General features: G+C 30.0%; 1 protein-coding gene across 1 annotated transcript in view; it reads right to left on the minus strand.

The window, feature by feature from the left end:
• Positions 1 to 10,046: 10,046 nt before the first annotated feature.
• The window catches only part of LOC145332120 (cholinesterase-like), a 59,295-nt gene continuing 53,284 nt past the window's right edge, over positions 10,047 to 16,057 (minus strand). The window contains exons 22-24 of the mRNA XM_080177063.1: positions 13,931 to 14,019; positions 12,286 to 12,363; positions 10,047 to 11,179 (exon numbers count right to left, since the gene is read on the minus strand). Of these exons, the coding sequence (XP_080033189.1) occupies positions 11,116 to 11,179; positions 12,286 to 12,363; positions 13,931 to 14,019 (231 nt within the window). The 3' untranslated portion in view covers positions 10,047 to 11,115. The remainder of the gene's footprint in view (positions 11,180 to 12,285; positions 12,364 to 13,930; positions 14,020 to 16,057) is intronic.

The raw sequence follows: 16,057 nt of genomic DNA on the forward strand, positions 1-16,057 counted from the left end.
TTATGCTATTAAAAAGAATGTTCTTTAATCCAGGGACATCCAAGCTTTTTATTTTGAGGGTGGTAAAATGAGGGGTTTCAAAGGTTTTAGGTGGGAAATTTTTTTTAAAAAATTAATGAAAAGAAGGATTTTAAAGTTTTAGGGAGGTAAACATATATCTTACCCACCCCCCCTCTATTGGACATCTATGCTGTAAAATAACTTGAATATGAACATGTTAGGGTTTCTTTAACAAGATATTTTTTAAGGGGGGGGGGAGGGTATGGATAGAGTAACAATTTATTTTAATGGGATATTGATTTACCCCCCCCCCCCCTTATGAAAGTAAGATTAACCTTTCGTGGTATAGCCCACGTACATAGTCTTTAAATATCTGGCAATGACTGACGTACAGACGTGCAGAATGGCTGCGTCATTACCTGCCACTATCACAATAGCGCAGCAGGTAACATTTAAATTGGATAAATCAAAATACACGACCGTTGAAATAAATTAATGCAAAATAGAAAAGTAAAGTAACGTATATCATCATCATGTTGGTAATTGCATTTTTGAAAGGCGTAGATTCTCTACAAGTTTGAATATGTGTAGGTCTGTCAATCAGCAATAAATCTGTACAGTAGTTTCCTTGTCAAAAAAAACCCTAATAACTTAGCAATGATAAGGTCATTCAAATGTCAAAACTATTGAGAGAGATTTCAGAACATGCATAGATTTAATATTTTAAATTAATTATGTTAATGTTTGTTTGTAAAGGCTTGTCTTTCATTGAATTTAATTATCCTTGTTAGTAGCGAAGCTACTCTATAATTTGAAATGTCCGTCTGTCCGTCTTAGTTTGGGGGAAACGTGATTTTCTCGGCTCCCATAAAAGATAAAAGGCTGAAATTTTTTGAAAAAATTCCCATTATTAAGGAGCACAATTAACTATAAAACATCAATGGCGTTAGGACCGCTTTTTAGCAGGTTTTAGGATATTTTTGTATTTTCTACATTTTTCTCCATATCTTTGGTGTTTATGGTCCGATTTCCAAAATTTTTTCAGTTATAGTATCAAAATTAAATTTCCTGTCGTTTCAAGAAAACAACTATGACGGTCAGACTGCCTTTAAGCAGGTTTTAGGTTATTTTTGTATTTTTCACATTTTTCTCAATACCTTTGGTGTTTATGGTCCGATTTCCAAAGTTTTTCAGTTATAGATATCAAAATAAAATTTTCTGTCATTTCAAGAAAATATCAATTTGCGGTTAGACTACCTTTTTGCAGGTTTTTGGCTATTTTTTTTATATTTTTCACATTTTTCCTCATATCTTTGGTCCGATTTTTAAAATTTTTGTAGTTAAAAATATCCATATTAAATTTCCCGCTGTTTTGAGCATCCAGTATGTAATTCACTTTAACCGTCAGTCTGTTAGTCATAGTACTGAAATATAAATATTAAGAAATTTAAAACAAATGTACAAAAGGTTTCGTGATTTTTTTCCTAATATACATGCTTTTGACAACTAATATCTAAATTCTTATACATATTCTTTGTGCTTCGCTACTTATGGATGTTGTCATCCTTGTTTAATTGTAACATATAATTAAATTGAATATAAAAGAGTTACAAACAAAAAGATATATGTTAAAACAAAAAAGTAAAAATCATTTTTATCTTAATTATTTTTTAATAGCAAGGGTATGCCTCTTCATAATACATTCATGTGTATTCTTCACAATTAATTTTTTTTTGACAAAATTTATTATTTAAGTATCAAACAATTATTTATTTCACAAACTTTGTTATTAATATTATTCTTCTCGTCTTATATAAACTTTTTAGCTTATTAATCCTTCGTTATTTATGGTCGTAATTGTCGGTCTTTTGACTTTAAAATAGATAAATAGTAAAATAGCTTATAATTAATCTACACTTTCCAAATTTACAAAAAAAAATAATAATTGCCTTGGTAGTCTTAATGAGAACCCCACCCCAACGAGGTAATTCCAAAAATATTTCAAATAATGGGGACAATTTGTGATTTACAAGATGATAAGAGGGATCTTCCAATTTTCTTTTGTATATATAAACTTTTCCGACATTTAATAGGAAAATAATTTTTAACATTTTGGTATTCTTTTTATCTTTTTCATTTTATGAAGCAAAGCATATCTATTCATGTGTTATGTTCGTCATTAGGTTTAATCTGAACCACAGTTACATAAACATTCTTGTTATTTAATAATTTGTTGCCTTTTACTCATATCAAAATATTATTATCTTTAAACTGTTTCACTAAATGTAAAACTAAAGATTTTTGTTTAGAATTACTTGGATTAAATATTTAGGTATCATTTTCTATAAATACTTTTTATTCCGTCAAGTTTATTACAAGAATAAATACAATGTATCTTTAGGTAACATTCTTAAACAAAGAAATAGTCAAAATCTTTTCCGAAATCTTTATCTTTGTTCCACTTTTAAAACCCTTTCAGAAGACGTAGTAACTGTTCAACGGACACCTTAGAAGCGTAGAATCGCATAGCGTCTAACTACACATTTGAAACATTAATATACAGTTACAAAAGACTCATAAAAATGTTTTTAAAAATCAAATTCTAGAAATTAATTTTAAACACCAATATCTAAATCAAACAGCCATAAAATTTCATATTAAAAAAATATAGAAACACATGTAAAAAATAAAAATATTGTAATAAAGACGTAAATGATAAAAATCAAATTCATTTTATGATACTAATATAGTTAAAGGTAATAAAGTGTGGTTAATTTTTTATTACTTGCAAAAAATAGTTTCAATCTTTTCAACACAAAGTTGGAAATAAAAAAGACAAATGATGAGTAGGTATTATTTTTTAATGGGTTTAGAGATGACAGTCTTACTCTTTCAAACTCAAAGTTTATCCCAATAATGGTTGCTGTTGCTGATGGACTGATTGTCATACATATAAATTGATTAATGGATAAATACTACTATATAGAAAGACTAGCGGCGTCGCCCCTAGCCTCTAGGGGCTTCGCCTCTAGAGTTACTAGGAATTTCCCCTCCCTTTAGATTTAAAAAGAAAAAGTAAAAAAAATTGGGGGGGTGGGGGGGGGGGGTTGTCACATCCCCCAAGAAAATAGCTTATAACATCACAGGATCAGTAGGTAATTCCCTGAGAGTAGAGCCCAATCGGTTCAGTGATTACTAAGATCTCAAGCTTCAGACAGACAGACAGACATCGTTCTACTTTGTATTTTAGATAGACTGTATTAACAAACAGTTAGACAGACAGTTAGACTTACAGACAGTTAGACTTACTGACAGTTAGACTATCAGGCAGCTAGGCTTACAGACAGTTAGTAGACTAACAAAAAGTTGGACAGTTTGACTAACAGACAGCTATACCTATGGACAGTTGACCTAACGACCGATAGACCGACAGACAGTTATAATATCAAACAGCTATACTGACAGACAGACAGACTTTAAACAAAACCTGTTAATAAATGAAACACATAAATATATCAGTGTATCACAGAAGAAAATGTTTCTTTTATGCATTAAAATGAAAACTGAGCCAACAATGCTTAAATGTCATTATGACTTTCTCTGTCCCACTTATAAAGTTGTTCCGCTTGTAATATGAATGACAATAGTTGTGAATGTATTGAGCTTGTACTCCCTTCTTCCAATTATTTTTGGCAGATAAAACAAACTTATAATGCAGCAGGAAAGGAACAACATCATAAAAAAATTATCAAAATCGAAGCTTTTCTCCTATTAGGTTGTTTCATTACGCAAGTTTGTCAAAAATATCTCAGAATGTTATAGTCTTCCTCTTGATGGTAAATCTCCTTTTAAGTTTAGAATAAGCTATATTTATAGAAACATACTATTACTTCTATTTAAGAAATAGCGATTCTCGGAATGACGATGCATGATAAAAATAAGAAAGTTAAAATTTCATTATATTTTCATTTTTTACAGACTTTAGAATGAAACTATTGTTGTTTTCCTGTCTTATATTTCTCTTCCTTCTCCTTGTAAACAAATAATATCAATATTGAATATTAATATCTAATATACATATATTTATCTTGTTGTCTGTGCGGTGTTACTTTTATAATGGGGAATTTTTGGGTATGCTTGGAAAACTTAGAAACGGGACAATTATGTTTTTACAGTACAGTTTTGTTTTATAAACTTAAATTATAATTAAAATACATTTCCTTTAGATAATTATAAAATAAAATAAAATAATTAGCTATGGATAATATTTAGTTATAAGTTTGAATTTAGGTATGTCATTCGGTCGTTAGATGGGTGTAAATGGGTGTCAACACTCAACACCCCTTCTAATATTAAATTTTGGAAAGGCTGTCTTCAACTTTTTTCACATCCAATTGGTTTTTCCACACCTCTGTGAATCGATTTGCACACCACAAAAATACATGTCCACAAAAATTAACTAATTTTTCCTTTCTTTAAAATAATATTTTTTGTAATAAATTTTCTACAGTCAGAAGATTATTTGGTGGGATCATATAAAATCTAGGTAGGTATATTCATTTTTAAGGATAGGTCAACCTAAAAAATCCCATTTCTATCTTAGAGTTACGGATAAGCAGACAAAGTAAATTGTAGAGTAGCTTTGAGCTACTAAAAGGAAAAAATCAACTTAAAAACCATTATAATGATTTTATCATTTGCTTTAAAACAACCTTTCTTTTGAATCCATCGCTTTAAAAACTGCATAAATTTAAAAAAGAATATCAAAATCAAAGAAAAAGGTATATTTATTTCGTATAAAATGTGGATTCTAGATTAATTATTGATTTTTCTATCTTCTGCACAAAATTTGACTTACTTGGCATTTTTAAAGAAAAATCTATACATATCTCAGGAAAATAGAAAAAAGCTAGTTAATTACCATTTTATAAAGTATTGTCCAAATAATTATACAAGATATTTATTTTTGTCATTTTAGTTTTTAAAAAGTCATATCATATAGTTTTAAAAATAACTAAACATTTTAATTTTTTTGCTCAATTATTTTTTTTTATTTTTGAAAAATCACTGTCACTTAATATAAACCTTTTAGAATATTATTTTTCACTAATAAACGTTCAAAATATTTAGAAACATGAACAGAAGATAAAGGTTTTTAGTTTATTTATAAAAATAATTATATTTATGTTTTGGTTGTATGGAGTTATATTTTTTCTAAATGTATGGAAGTCTCTCTACTGCAACTTTGAATACTAAAATATTATTATAGAGAAGGAAAACAGCTGATATACATATACACACAACAATAAAAGCAGACTCTAACCAGTATTTTTTTTCACTTTTTCATTGAAGTCAGCTTTTTACATAAAAGTTTAAACAGCCTTTTATAACTTTGTAGCTTGTGTTTTTTATTTCAAATAAAAATGATATGAAAATTTTACAAAAGTATAGCTTTTATAGTAAAAGTATGTTAAAAAATCCGATTTTGCTGAACACAGCAATTGGGGAAGTTTTCCCTTATGTTATTGCACTCATCCCCCCCCCCCCCTCTAAAAACTCATATACCGATGAAATATCTTGTTCTTGACATTGCAATAGGGCTTTCCCCTACCACCCCCCTTTTCTCTCTGAGTTTATCCCAATTGTAATATCTCCATTTTCTATCTTATTTTCCTACACAAACACACATACACTCACTCACACGCACACACTAACACACACACAAACACACGCATGTATGTTTCACTTAGCGCTATCTATCTAAATAAATTCCCCATATCTACCTCCCCTGCTCCCTCCCCTCTCTTTTGCATCTCTATATAGACAGAACTGCAAAGTGGTTGGAAGTAAATTAGGGTGACCCGTTTTTTCAAATATTTACGTTAGAGTGTACCATTCTTTAAAAAATTTCAAATTGTTTATATATTTGGTTTTCTTTTCACAAATTTTTTACTGTAAAAGATCTAAAAAGTATTAATGTTACCATTTGAAATTAATCCTACTATAGCTTATCTTAATAGTTGGTTATCAGTGCGGTTATCAGTAGTTTACTTATAAGTACCAAATTCAATGATAATTATTTTCTGTAGTTTAAACCACTGCACTGGTGACTTGAACTAGTGGCCTATAAAAGAGAAGGACAGAAAAATAGCCTAGAACCATACTGCAAAAAAATCTTAAATTTAGAAATAAAATAGCCTAAAACCACCCCAGAAGCTATGAGAAGCTTCCTTTATAGTGAGATCTCAATCAGTTCGGGGGTAAGCGAATATTTACTATTGTTAGATTGTTTATGATATGCGTTTGATGTACATGATTGTGTTTGTTTGAAATGCCAATTTCCCAGATTATATCAAATAAAATTAAATAAACTAGAGGAAGTGAAGTGTAGTGTAAATGCAGGAAAGTTAAATTGGTACAAATCAAGGTTATAGTGATAGGAAAATTGACTAGAAATTTATCTTCCATTTCCAATTTCCCACATCCCAATTCTAATATTGAAGTGAAGAAGGGGTTGTAATAAACTGTTATGACATGTCATAAACCTTCCTGTAACAAATGTCAGAAGAAAGTGTGTATATTAAATCTTAAATTTGTATTGTTTAAACTTTTCAACTAAAATGTTTGATCTAAAATGAGTAATTTTGTTTATCATCAATGAAGATGTACATAAATTTGACGCTTGTCCCGCATCCCTGTAGATCCCTTGAGGTACCCAATGAAAATTAAGGCTACACTAAATTAAAGTAGATGGTTCATATTCAATTAGAAAATTTGTTTTTAACTTGATGTATGATTGTAAGTGAGTTTTGTACACTTTAAAAGGCGTAGGAACTCTATAATTATTACCAGAAAGTAAGTTATAATTTACATTGCATTGTATTGTATGAAATATTTATTGTGTTCTTTGAAATATTGATTCCAATGACGATTAGGTATGAGCGAAGCATTTCTATAATTAAGTCTTAAAATGTAAGTATTAAGCATCACATATTTCAGTATTTTTGGAATCATATACGGAATTTTCGGAATTTTGTTTGTGTTATTTTGTATAACCATCTGATTTGTGGAGCTTCGCTTTAATGAATGTTTTCATCTTTATTTTTGGTACAAACCTTAATAATATTTATCTACGTTTTCTCTCTCCACTTTCTCAGATTTTTCGGGAAACAATCAAAACTAGAGTCTTGATCAACCAACAATATCCCAAGAACATTGAAAAAGGGAAGGTAGTCCATTCCAATTTATTAAGTGATAGAAGCGTTTTACACCCACTACACCCCCCTACTGCACGCCCTCGGTCATGATTGTATTGGGATTATACAGATTTTCTATTAAGATTGACAAAAAGTCAAATAAACAGTTTAGTTCCAAGTAGAAACCATGTATAATAAGATATATAAGTTGGAAAGAATTTTAATGTTAGAGGGAGATTTGAAATCTGCATCAAATTTTAAGGATTTTTTTTTATAAAATTCGTTTTTGTATAATTCTTTATTTAAAAGCGAGAAGCTTAAGTGTCGTACACCATTCAACCAATTAGAGCGCAGGTAGTTTCCAATCCACCTATCCTATTGGTCAAGATTTATGAACTTATATTGTATTTCCGCATTTAGATAAATAATTATACTAAAACGAATTTTATAAAAAAAAATCCTTAAAATTTTATGCAGATTTCAAATCTTCCTCTAACATTAAAATTCCTTCCAACTTATATATCCTAATGTATAATGTATCACGTTAAAAACAGAAGAGTAACAACAAAAAGTAATTCCCAAATTAGCGGAGCTACCACAGTCAGAATTTATATACAAATTATGAGACTTATAGAGCAGATGTTAACGGTATGAATAACATTTTTCTACTATGAGCGAAATCTGTGCAATTTGAATTTTAAAAATATGCGCATTTTTTGCAAAACCTTAAAATTAATAAATCTTCGAAAATAAAGCCTTTGGAAAAACAGGTTTTTAAGGCATAATTTGTTGAAAGAATCATTTCTAAATATTTGAAACATAAATGTCCCATAACAGGTTTTCCAAATATATAAGGCATTTCATATAATTGTTTTTTTCTATGTATAATTAAGTTTTTTTAAATTATTTCTCTTGAATGACGCTTTATTTGTATTTTCTCGGCTCTCTTATAATTTTTTTTTGAAGAATCCCACCCTATGCCGCGCCGATGAGCAACCAGTACCTAATAAATCAGTCGAGATATATATTGTTTCATTTTATGAATAAGGTTTCGTGATTTTTATATATCTTTACTTCATTGTGCTTTTTCTTTTTGTTATGACAACGGAACAACTGCTCCGAATCTAGATATGTCTATATATTTTTTTGTACTTTGCTGGCTATGGATATTGTCATCATTGTTTAACAAAATAAGAGAAAAGTTTTTCAAAAATCACACACCAACTACGACATATAAAATAGTAAACCTAACAAATAAAACAAAAAAGAATTTATTATTACTTGAATCTTACATCAGATTTTCATGTTCGCTTATAAAGTGATAAAGTTCTCCTTTATCCCCCCCCTCACCTCCTCCCCTCCCATCCTATTAGATGAACGAGCTGACTAATATATGACATGGGAAATAGCAACCATTATTGACGACATTTTTCCCCCTGTAAAAATATCCACTTATATTCTACATCCATAATAAAAGCTATTCATCAGTTATGTTGTAGCCTTTGCAGAGTGTGGATGCTAAAGGGCTTGCTCCCATTATGGCTGTAATTATTCAGTCTTTCTCATACACAGTCAGCTTATATATAATACAGGTTGAAAAAATGTGTTTGAAACCAATTTATGTAAAGAAGTGAGAAAACCAGCATGAAGAAATTTCCACATACCAAAACCATTCAGTGAAGCCAGCTTAAAATATAAGAAAAAATTCTTTTTCTTGTTTCCAAGATGTTTTTCTGTGTTATCTGTTGGGGAATATACTTCCCCACAAACCCTACTTGCAGACCAACCCTCCTCCTTACCCTCCTTATGGAAGAACCTCCCTACATCATTCTACAAGAACCTGTTAACCCCTTCTCCCTCCTCCCAAGCCTGACCGCTGGGTGACGCTTGGCTGTAATCTGAACCTAACTTCGCATCATCACATTGGTAAATATGGGACAAAACAATTTAGCTTGGAGATAACTAATTTGTTTTTTACATAACTCCTGATGTTTCAGTTATTATCTCCTGGTTTTACTCATGCCAGGCAGCTGCCATTTTTTATGGGTAGAGGGTTTCTTTATTGAAACTTTGGCGTCTTGCTGTCGACGACTTGCAGTGATCTCTGACACTTTCCCTTCAATTCAAAGTCATGGTATACACTGCATAAGAAATCAGCACTGAGAAGCATTGATACCTGTCTATGTGGATCTTGTATAAAGTGTAAAAAGTGACAATAGTAAACTTCATTTAAAGCAAAGCAGACGGTTTTCCTCAATCTTTATTTCCGTGGAATCTTGACTACATCAATTTGAAGAACATATCTACTTGAAGAATAACATAAATATATTTAACTACAAATCTATTATCTTGTTGATTATCACTATTATTATCATATGTCTGCCCATGCAGAGTAACATGGGATCATTATTATTTGTCTTGGTATATGCTTACCATGAACATTATTATCCAGTATTTAATAAAAAAAAAATACTGATGAATGCTATATGTTTGTACACACTATAGCCCATTGTGAGTAGCCCCCTCACCCTACCCGAGCCTAGCGGGTCCAATGTCATATATTTTGACAATTTACTAATTACAAATTTTTAACTCTATTATTACTGTGTAGTTAAATTAATGTTTTTATTATTCTTTAAATTGTTTATGTTTTTTTTAAATTTAAATGTATGATAGTTCCTTTAAATTAATATGTGATTTAATTATGTAAAGTTTGTTCTTAAAAGAATAAATTATTAAATAAGAAAAGCTATTCAATATGTAAATTTATTTACAAAATAAAATACAAAATATAAAATTTTAAAAACACAATTAGAAGTAAAACGATAAATAATAAATATATTGCATTTCAATATATGTATCAAGATTTATTAGAAATTCCTGTCAATTAATCTAAAACCAGTGCAATTATTATTTTTTTTGTAGGTTATAGTGAATGACTTAAGATAAAGAGAAAATAATTATGTTAAAGTATTTCAGCCAAACAGCTGATAATAACTTTGGTTCTGAGAACGTTAAATTGAATAAAATATTAAGAAAACAATACAAAAATTATATTCATGTATACTAGCATACAAAATTTTAAACTAAATATAAATGATTTTAAGATAAGTTGAACATAAATCACTTTAAGATGCTGTACGTGAACTTTATTCTGATCAAGGAAGATAATAATTTTTTACTTAACCTTATCTGGAAGACCTACATTTTAATATAAATACTGGCCCTAGTTATAGAGTAGCTGCGCTATGATTAATACAATTACATTAAATAAAGAATGTTTATATTATTTACATGACTTAGTAATTGGAAGTTAGTATTCATACATCATCATCAAATCATTTGGATCATGGAAAGAAAGCTAAGTAGCAGATATAGTAGTATTTTCACAGTTGCTTTTCTCCTATTTCTAGCTCTTGTGGGGGGGGGGGGGCTCTAACCCTGAGGAGCAAACATTAACCTAACCTAACCTAAAATAACCTATCAAAAGCTACTGTGAAAATATGACGAAACCTGCTACTTCGTTTTCTGTCCATGATCCTAACATCTTTTTAAAAAGTTCTTCCCATTCTGTTTCCTGTTACTTCCTGCTTCAAAGGAGGCTAAGGATCAACTTTTTAGAATAGTAATTTTATATCTTTTAAACATGTATGAAACGTCGACCACCTTGTGAAAAGCTTTGCAGTTACAAAATTGGAAATCAATTTTAAAACATCATTGACAAATAAGTTTCAAACTACTATAAATTTTGGAAGCGCTGAAAAGTGTCATGACGTCATAAAAACACGTCTAAAATTATCTCTTTTTTTTAGGGGGTTTCCTTTCTTACTTCTCCTCTCATCCCTCTTTTTTAGACGTATTTTTTTGACGTCACACATAACACTTCTGAATTTAGGTTTAAATTGCATATTTTTGTATTTTATAGTTTGTTAGATGTAAGGGCGTCTCTCCATTTACTTCTTGGGGGAGGGGGTCCTCCATAACTGAAATTTTTTTCAAAAAATTATTAATTTAAGTATGAAAGTTTTTAAAAATATGTAGCAATTTAGGTTTGTTGAAAATTTGAATGAATTCAATAAGTCACTTGTGCCACTTGCATCTATGAAAATTCCTTAAAATCTAGAACTCAATAGGTCCAGTGGTTAACACACCTTCTTAAAGGACAAACAATAAACATACTCCTTAATGTAATAGAATAAAAGATAAAATAAAAATGTAAGTATTGTACATAGGTGTGTACATATATTCCAAATAAGTATGTCTATTATTCAGATCCAGATGAGTTACCCTGTCTAAGCATACCTTAATTTCTAATTTAGACCAATGCAATGGGCTGTTGGAATGGAAAAGTGTTGGAAGCTGACAAATATTACATTGTATAATTGTAATAATACCACGCACCTAAAATCTGGGAATTGTACGTAATATTTCTAGAGAAGAAATAAAAGTTTTTATTTACACACGTCCACAACTTCACAAATATTACAAATATATGTCAAGAACTTTTAGTAATAAATCAGAGAGGGAGGGGAAATTGGATTGTTTATTACACTAGTCTCAAAAGTTTTAAAAGAAGGTTTTATTATCAACTTTGGGGACTTTAGTGAAATTTGATTGATTCATTAAGTTGAGTGTTCAAACGTTTCAACTACTAATTTTTGGGTAATGTTGTGTAACATAATTGGGGATGTGTACATTAATATTTCAGTCATTGTCTTATCCCTTTAGATCCCTTAATAAAAATTACTTCAATATCGGATTTTAATTTTATTAAAAAAATCACGAAACCTTTTATGTTGCTAATTTTTTATTTTGAACCTACATTATAATTGACTTTGTCTATCAGTATTAAGCTGCTATTCAAGCTAGACCTCTTTTCTTGTCAATATTCCTATCATTAAGAGCACATTATAGAATACATATACTATACATACATATATTTTCATGAAGGTTTCGTAATTATCATAATTTTAATAGTTTCACTCTTTATGACTGATCATTTGCTTTGTCTGTCTATCCATGATGTTTTTATTCTTTGCTACTTATGTATGTTATCTTCTTTATCATTTGTTATTATCTATCTATTCACCTGGGTGCTGGACCTTCCACGCAAGAACCAGGAAGGCCGCTGCCAAGAGTAAAGATACTGCTGCTTCGCTGTCTTCTCCTAAGTAAAATTTAGAGTAGCCGTACGATGCTGTACGTATTGGTGCAAAAAATGGGGACAAATTTCAAATTGTTTTGGCGTGTGACGTCATACCCCCATCTCTTATCTAAGGGGTTTCTTTTCTCCTTCCCTTTTCTTTCCCCTCACTTGTGACGTAAATAAACAGCCCCGTCAAATCAATTTAAAAATTGTCCCCATTTTTTGCACCAAAACGTACAGCATCTAGCCGTACTTCTAATAATTCTTATGATAAAGTAAAAGGATCCATATCTGCCTTTGCGTCTGTCTGTCTGTTTATACAGAAGAATCTCACTAACCACTGAATCGATAGGGTTCTCCTTTACAGGGCAGCTTCTCAGAGGTCCTTGGAAGGATTTTATTTTAGGGGAGGGTACCAATACCCTCTCGAAAGAAATCGCCATTACAAAAGGGACAATTTTTTTATGTTATTTAATTTTTTATCTATTCGTTGCATAAGGCTGGTCAAATAAACACCAAAAAACTAATAAATAGTATTTATTTAATCAATTTATATGTTTCAGTAGCAAAATTATCTTAAATTAAATGACAAACTTGAGAAATATCGAGTGCGTATCTTCAGGGGAGAAGTATAACCCTGGGTACAATGATTTATAAAATCGTTTAGAAAATTATCTAATCTTAAAGGACACAAAAGAAAATTGAAAACTTGGTTAGAATGATGGGCTTAGTCAAACATTAAACCACTGCACCATTCAACCGACCCCCCCCCCCCCCTCCCCAACACCAGATAAGTGTTTTCATGTTGGTGGATGGGTTTTAAAACATAACTTATTAACTATTTATTCTTATTTTGGGACCATGTGATCCACTTACAAATCAAGGAACTTTCCTACAAGAGAAAAAGACTATTATTGAGTTCTCATAATTCATTCTGTCTACAACTTTTATAAATTCATCATCTTCAAACGTTCCAATAATTCAACACAAAATTCAAATAAGTTTGCAATATAAATGTTAAAAGTAGAAACCACTTTAGAATTCTATTTAAAAGGTAAGAAATAAATGTTAGCTGTGTATCGGCCTATAATTGGTCATTTGTATTGTAGTACGCACTATAAACAGCTTCTTAAAAGCCTATTTAATAAAGCATCTGTGATTTAAATAGAAGGAGAGAAAACTTTATCTTTTCCTCTTTCGGGATCAGTTCTGCTATGGAAAATTATGGTCGAGGGACAAGTCTAAATTGAGGTATATATGATAGATTATAAACATGGATTCGTTAAGGAAATTAAGTTACTCTTAGAAAGAAAGCTATAGTGCAAATCTTTATAAACTGTAATATAAAAATATAATTTTTGTATCAAAAGAAGAAATTGTATAACAGGCAAAGAAAATTCTTTTCAAAAATGTTTTCCGTTGCTTTCCACTTTTTTGTTTCTTAATTTCTTTTTTCCATCTTTATTTCTGTATTTTTAAAATTCATTTCTTTGTTTTTATTTCTCTCTAGTTCTAAATTTGTGCAATTATGTTTAGCTTATAATTTAAAAAGCTATGAAACATTTAACATAATCATAATAAAAATTACCTTCCATGGACCCATAGAAGAGCTAGAAGAACAAGTAAAAGTAGAACCACAGCTAGCAGCAACCATGTTAACGTTGAATAAACATCGACCTAAACAAAAATATTTGGTAATATTTAGTTTCCCAAAAGAAATTCGCAGAAAATAAGACCTACTATGTTAATCGAATGTTTTGTGAAAGTCAAAGAAACATAATTACTTCGAACACTAATTTTAAATTTATTGATATATGATTGTAGAAGTTTGAAAATTTATTACAAAGACTTTCTAAATCTATAGGATAAGAGTGTCACACAAAATTTAGGAAACATACACACAATCAAGGACGTCCTATGGGGGGAGGGGGGGGGGTAAAGATGTGATACCCCCCCCCCCTCAAAAGAAAAGCCCTTGCAAACAAAGTTTTATTTCTTTGATTTGTTATATTATATTTGTGTATTTCCTAAAATAGTGTAAAAAAGTATTGCTTTAAATCCTTTTTTTAACCAGTTAAATCTGGACTAGACAATTAGGGACCAAGTAGAATAGAATTATAAAACTTGACACAACTATTTAATTTATTTACACTTTGCACATATCTTTCAACCAGAGATATGGGACTTTTGACTTTTTAAATTTTTGGTGCTTTCAATAACAGACAACTAGCTCTATGATTGCATGATATTTTCCTGGGGGTCCCCAATTTAAATATTTATGAGTTAAAACTCTAATCAATGATGAAACTCGCCAGATCTAGCAGCAGTAAGTACAATTTTTAAGTCCAGGTTTGTCTTTCTTTAAATTAAAAGATAGAACACATGAGTTAACTATTAAAAGTAATGTACTAAAATAAAATTGATGATTGAAAGTATACTTCTAATAGGCATGACCCAGAAGGTCTCCAGAAAATTTTTAACAAATTTCTTAGGCGCTTTTCAGAACTAAGTAAAAATTCACCACCTTTTTAAAAACCATAAAATCGGATCCTTTAACCCAGACTTCTTGACAATATTTGCATTGCATGCCGCAAATTCTATTGCAAAAAATATAGGCAAATAAAACATTCTTATTTTATTTTTTTGTATAAAAAATCTACTAGTTGTTTCCGGTTTTTAAATTTTAAGTCAATTCTAAAATCCATAGGCTTAATGGTAAATTTATTGTTAAATTTTACGGACAAATTTTTACTTGTCTCAAAAAATTTTAAGTTTGAAATAATACGAAAGAATTTATCTAGTTCAAGATAGAATAATGGACGATAATATCTTTAATAAGATGGGCAAAATTTATCAAAAAATTTGTATTTTAAAAGAACAGTAAAAATAAACACTAGGAATAGAATAATCAGACATTTTTTTTAAAATCATTAAAACAGAAGGAAGTTACATTGAATTAATTAAGGATCTTATATTGTGATGGGCCGACATACCATAATAATAGAGTAGTTTCTTTACTTCAAAAATACAATTTAATTTTTAATTGATGCTCCATACATAGTGCATTTTACCTCATGTGTTAATAAATGAAAAAATAAATGTGTTTTTTTGCGTCGAGACGAACATTGTGCAATGCGTTTTATGAATTGGCTTCGCCTCCAACACTTCAAAAATGAAGGGAGGAAAAAGAACAATTGGGTAAAAACTTTTGAAGACTTAGATACAAAAATAAAATAGACTAAAATTCCCGGGATCGAAGTGGTTCATCTCCAAAATTATTAAATCATTCTAATTTTCTCCTCATATATACAGTAATCATTTTGAGCATGAAATTTTAGTGACGAAGCCCATTTTGTTCCGAATTTGTATCACTTTTGAAAAGTGCGACTCCAGTTACGTCATATTTTTCTTTCCCGAAAAAGGGAAGGGGGGAAGAAAATCTCTTCAAAAGAGATGGGGAAAACCCCCTTTTCCTCATCTCTTTTTTCTTCCCCCCTTCCCTTTTTCGGGAAAGAAAAATATGACGTAACTGGAGTAGCACTTTTCAAAAGTGATACAAATTCGGAACAAAATGGGCTTCGTCAATTTTAGTAATAAATAACGACATAGTTATTATAATAAGCCAAATATTTACGTCGTTATCATATAATAATCAAGGAGCAATATCCTATAACATAAAGTAGTAAGGTTTTTTGTCTGTAGCTTAAGATCGCAA

This window comes from Acartia tonsa, chromosome 11 (assembly GCF_053477335.1).
Source record: "Acartia tonsa isolate MP-2025a chromosome 11, ASM5347733v1, whole genome shotgun sequence".
Lineage (NCBI taxonomy): Eukaryota > Metazoa > Arthropoda > Copepoda > Calanoida > Acartiidae > Acartia > Acartia tonsa.